Genomic DNA, 5968 nt, shown 5'->3' with positions numbered 1-5968 from the left:
CTTGGCATTCACTGAGGCTGCTTGTGCGATCTTGGAGGTGACAAGGGCATTGTGAGTGTCCACGATATCTGTTTTCAGTGCCATTATGGCTTCCAGTGTGTTGGCTACGTCTGTGGGGAAGTCAGCTCATACGTCTTGCACCCCCTTTGGTGTCAGCAGAGGCAGGAGACGTGGAGTTCTTCCTAGATGCAAATGCAAGTGTGAGTACCCTGTAGATGCATTGACACTGGACACGAGATTGAATCGTACACATGGTAGTGTGTTTACCCAGCCCAATTGTCTTTGATCCATGAAGTACCTCAGGGCTTGATTTATGCTCTTGTTTGTGTGTTCGCTTGAGCCATCTGTCTATGGATGATAAGCAGTTGACAACTTTAGTCGGATACCTGTTAGTTGGTATAAAGCCTTCCAAAACTTGCTTGTGAAGAGTTTGTCCCGGTCCGAGATGATGTTAAGTGGCATTCCATTTTTGCAGTACCAGTTGTTGAAGAAAAGTCCAGTGATGTCTCGTGCATTCATGTTCATCTGACAGGGCACCAGACGGATGTCTGCTCCTAGATGGTCTGTCATTGTCATGATGCCATCAAACCCTTGTTTGGTCAGCAAAGGACTGATGAAGTCGATAGCGACTGATTCTCCCTGGTTATCAGGTGTTGGAAGTGGATGCAGTGGACTGGTTGGTTTCATTGTCTTGCTCTTGTTTCATGCGCAGTCCAGGCATGAAGGTATGTAGCTGTCTTCGAGGTTGCATCTCATGGTTGGCCAGTAGAACACGCTTCATATTGCTGCATAGGATTTGTTGGCCCCGAAGTGGCTGAGATCATTGTGGGCTAGTCGAAAAATCACTTCACGCAGGTGAGCTGCTCAAGGGATGACTAGTCGGTCATTGATGTATAGCAGTTTGTCCCATTTCTGAAGCCCCGGCAGTGAGCCACCCATCTGCAATAGTTTGCAGCACCATGGGTTGTTTGTATATCCTTTCTTGATGTCATTTAACAGGGATGTGTCTGGTGTGATAGAAAGGATCAGCGCAATGGGGGTTATAGTTTCATTGGCATTAGGTGGTAGCCAGGAGAGGGTGTCTGCAATGACGTTTTCCTCCCCTGGTATGTATTGAATCTTGAAGTTGTACTGTGTGAAGAACTCTTGCCATCTGGCCTGTTGGCATGACAGTTTGTGCTGTGTCATGAAGCTTTTGAGTGTTCAGTGGTTGGTGTACACTGTGAACGGTGTACCGAGTAGCTCCATGCGCCACTTTTTAAGTGCACGTACGATTGACAGCAGTTCCTTCTCGTGAACGGGGTAGTTGAGCTGAGCATCCTGAAGTTACATCGAATCAAACACAATGGGGCGTGCAGTCTCTGCTGTCAGTCTAAAGCTCAACATTCCACCAGTTCTCCAGTTGCTCGCGTTGCACGTAACATAGACTTTGTTGTTTTTGAGGTTGTCATGGTCTATTGTTGTGAGACAATCGTGACTTACCACCAAGCGTTTTATTTCATTGAATGCTGTCTGGTGTGTTTTCGTCTAACCAGGCCAATGTGTGTCTGAAACCTTAGTAGTCAAAGGCGTCAGTATATGGGTGTGGTCTGTGAGTTTAGGCAGGAATTGCTCGAGGTAGTGGACAAGACCTAAGTAAGACCAAATATCGCTTGCCGATTTCAGAACTGGCCAGTCCAAGATCCATTTGGCTTTCAAAGTGTCCGCTTTGATACCATTGGCAGATATGTGGTGGCCGAGGAAGTCTACCTCATTGCAGAACAGGGCAGTTTTCTTGGGTGAGCAGAAAAGGCAGGCTTTATGGAGTGTGTCGAGTATGAGTCTAATGTTTTTGACATGTTCAGCGATGTTTTGAGACCAAATCATGATATCGTCTAAGTATGCGTGGCATATTTTGCAGATGAGGGGTTGCAGTGCCATGATCATCCTTCTTTGATGTGTAAAAAAGTGTTTCTTCCACCCTGTGGCATAACTGTCCACTCGTGGAGACCCTTTGGAGTGTCAATGGCAGTGTACTTTATGTCGTCAGGATGCACTCTCGTTTGAAAAAAAGAGTTAGTCATGTCTATTTTCCCGAAAATTTTTCCTTTGTCACAATTGCACAGGATTTCATCCACCCACAGCAGTGGGTGGTTATCTGGTATTGTGTTAGCATTGAGTGCCCAGTAATCATTTACCCATCTGGGTAAAGCTGTTAGGTCCTTTTTTGGAATGAGAAAGGTGGGTGATACAAATTCACTTGACAATGGGTGTAAGCATCCAGCTGCAACATGTTGATCCAGTAGTTGTTCCCATGCCTCTCTATACTTACGAGGTGTTTTGTAGCAGTGACAATGAATTACCTTATCCAGGTCTTTCAGGCGGATATGGTACAAAACTTCAGTAGGAAGTTGGTCAATATGCAGGATGTTGTCTGGGAACCTGTCTTCATATTTCTTCTGCATTTCAGCATCCAAGTGGTCAAGCTGTGCCATGTGCTTTTCTATAAACACCAGAGTCTCAATACATTGTCACAGTACAGTTGTGACATGTGGAGTCAATGTGCTCATATGATTGTTGTTGTTGTCATGACACACCATCAGTACCTTTTTCAGTTTGTTGTAGAGACTCATGCCTCTCATGGTGTGATATGGCAGCTTTCCCTAGGGAGTACATGGTACGAACTTGTAGCACCACTCTGTGTGCTATCTGCAGCTATTCCTATATGAGGCTCAGCTTTCCCGTGCAACACGCGCCATGCGCACACTCTTCCCGTGTTTCGCGATGTATATGCACGCATGCTTTCCCACACTTGAATGCCCTATAGTGCCAGCCATCCAGATGCATCCATCCACTGTCCACCAAGCTCTCTAGTGCGTATATTTCCATTTGCCCTTATTTGCATATCATTCCACCTTTATTTTTATCATGGACCCTTACTTACATATATCTTTACATACCTTACTCGGTAGCGCTTCGGCTCCGCATGACAGTGCTTAAGCGCCCTATATAAGCGCCAGCAGTAGATACTATTAGGGGGCACTTTACTTAACTTTCCACCCACTATCTACCTACCAGAACATAGTAGAAATCTATTTGTTTACACCTCACATCTCCCTTCTCTTGTCTTGCATCTAATCATCACTTAAGCAAACTCACTCTTACACTCTCTCATTTCCGCATACACACATGTGCTTTCCCACGCTTCGCGCAGCACACACGTATGTTCCCACACCTTTGTGCCTTGCGTGCACCTGCACTTTCTCGCGCTTTGCATCGGCCAACCAGTAGCGCCTTCAGCGCATACCTCAAGATCCTTGCTGCACTTGCTTCCCCTTTAGGGTCGAACGCACTTGTTGTCTCAAGTATAGCAGACTAGGCAATGCACAACCTTACAACATTTATAGATACAGTCAGGAGCCTCATTTGCACCTCGCTGTGTTGTAGTTTCTACATTGTGAATGACATTCTTGTGCAATCAAGAGACTTCTCGAGGCATAGGGATATGTACAGGAATATGTTTTATAATAGTCAGGGGATTAAGAAGATTGTAATTCAATGTGTTGCTGATGCAAGTGCACAGTTTGTGATCTATGAGGAGGCAATTATGTGATAAGAATGGCCCCCCAAGGAGCAGGGGCACAATGGGATTTGGTGCAATAATTGTGTGTACAGTATGAGAAACCCAATCATGATTCAAAGATGTGGGAGAAATGAGAACATATTCAGAAAAAGTCAAAGAAGAATTGGAAGGTGTTAAGAAAGCTGAGTTCACATGAATCTCAGAGTGCAGTTTGTGTCTTCATAGACCAAGCTTGTTCACGATGTCCTCATTAATAAGAACTAGATGTGAACCATGGTCAATCAACATGTCTATGCATTCAAAGGAGGAGGAAGAAGGCCCTGTCAATCAACAGGGCCACATGATGTGGGCAGTTTCAAAAGGGGCTACACAAGTATCATCATCCAAGTCTGACAACTCCTCAAAAACAGACAAAGGCATCACCACCATGACAGGTACAATAGCAGTGACAGGTGCGGACCTAGTAGGCTTTTCACTCTTTGCTTTGGCTGTGGCGGCATCAGCTTCTGTAATTGCCTTATAGGACAATGCCTCTGGCATGCTGTTTGGGTAGTCCTTCAATCTGTGGGAGACATAGAAGTGTCAACACTTGAAACATCCTTTGTTATCCGCGAGTAATGTTCGCTCTGCCACTGTCAGTGGACCTAGGCGAGAGCTGTAGTTACTGTTGGAAGGCAAGTTTGTTGTGGTTCTTGTAGATGTATGCTGTTGGTTTGCACATCTGGATTTATAGACATCTTCTGCAAGTCTTCTGTGCATTGCGAGATCTTCAAGTCATTTCTCATCAAGGTGGTGGACTTCTTCAATCCAGTTCTTGAGCGTGAGAGTTGATGCAAGTTTCACTCTGAGAACTAATGTCATCAGGTCATCACATATGTTGGCCTCCAACTGATTCTGCAGTTGGGCATCCGTCAGGTGTGTGGTGTTTCCATACAAGAGGGTGGTTTGGTTCTGAAGTTCCAAAGCCCATCCATAGAAGGCGCGTGAACCTTGTTGTGATCCTAGTACCTTCTTCCATAGTTTTGTATCCCAATGTGTTTCGAGCCAAGTGTCCTTTAGTGCCATGACATATTCTAGAAATGTGCCCACATCTAATGTCACTCACTGTGTGAGGTACCATGTGTGGAGCTGTGGGTCCATCACTCCAAAAGCCATCATTTTACTTGGTTCTTAGGTTCTATTTCTTTGTACATAAAGTAAGTTGCACATGTGTTTTCCCAATTGTGTGTGACCTCTGGAGTGAGCTCGCCTGGAAGCAGCTTCAGTGGCTTGCTAGGCGCAGACTGTTCCACTATGGCAGGTTTAATCATGTCGCGAATGGGGGACAGTGTGTATAAATGATTTCTGGTTCTGAGTCTGAGGAGGAATCATAATAGTTGGTGTTTCTGCGAGTGTTATTCACGAGTGATGCACTACTTGATGGTAGTGGTATAAGAGAGGATGATGATGAGATCCGGGGGGTGAAGCGGGTGACAGGGTTGGGGGAGGCGGTTGGACTCTCTTTGCGTGTGAGCGTATGATGAGAGATTGATCTATAGTCAGTTCCATTTGTTTAGAAGGCAGTTTAATGGGTTATAACACAGGCTGGAAGTCTGGCAGTTTGATTAAGAATAGGAGTCACTGGTTTATGTCAATGTGTAAGCAGATCACTTACCCATCAGCTTACTACATCAAACATGTGACTGTTTGGGTCCCTTAAAAGACCATCCAGATCATCATTTACAGTTAGACTCGGGTCTCTCACTTACTATGACACTGCATAGTTGTATCATGTTCTAAATCCACAGTTTTGTCCTATTATTCCTTGTTCGAACCGCTTAGTGTTTCCTGCTGCCACCATGGCAGGTTTCCATTTTTTTTAAATATCTTTTTAGAGTCATTACTATTACATCTATCTTCATTATCATCTCCAGATACATTTTTTTGTGTTTTTTTTTTCATGGCTAAGTGATCTGCTTACACCCTCCCATCCTCCAAAAAACTTTGATTGGTGTTGAACTCTTCGAGCGCCTCTGTGTCGTTTTTTATTTTATTTTATTGTATTTTTTATTTTTCTTTCTTTTCTTTCTTTGTCTTTCTTTTTTTCTGTAGAAAGAAAACAAAAAGAGGAAAAAAAACAAAAGCTAACAAAAAAAACTAGAAAAAAAGCATTTCCAATGCTGATATATTCATTCGCAGTGATAACAAAGGTGCCATTGGTGCCTTCATAAAGGCTGTTGTTCAAACCTTGCCTCCAACACATGCATCAAATGCATCAAAGCCATGCTTCACATGGCGGATCTCTCTATATCACTCATATATGTTCACACTAGCGTCAACCTTGCAGACCCCATCTCTCAAGGTATCCTACCTGAACTCTCTTCACATCTACCGTTCTGCATTCCCATTCCTAAAGAACTCTCACCC

General features: G+C 44.2%; 1 protein-coding gene across 1 annotated transcript; it reads right to left on the bottom strand.

Moving 5' to 3' along the window:
- Positions 1-4336: 4336 nt before the first annotated feature.
- F5891DRAFT_977080 (uncharacterized protein) lies at positions 4337-4872 on the bottom strand (the record flags this gene model as incomplete). Its single annotated transcript, XM_041376670.1, has 3 exons — positions 4337-4635; positions 4668-4690; positions 4754-4872. 3 exons carry the CDS (start codon positions 4870-4872, stop codon positions 4337-4339), a joined length of 441 nt encoding a protein of 146 aa, XP_041229768.1.
- Between the last annotated feature and the right edge of the window lie 1096 nt (positions 4873-5968).

This window comes from Suillus fuscotomentosus (genome assembly GCF_016647785.1).
Source record: "Suillus fuscotomentosus strain FC203 chromosome Unknown F5891scaffold_10, whole genome shotgun sequence".
Lineage (NCBI taxonomy): Eukaryota > Fungi > Basidiomycota > Agaricomycetes > Boletales > Suillaceae > Suillus > Suillus fuscotomentosus.
The sequence above is the reverse complement of the archived record's forward strand: the minus strand, read 5'-3'. Positions and strand labels throughout refer to the sequence as shown.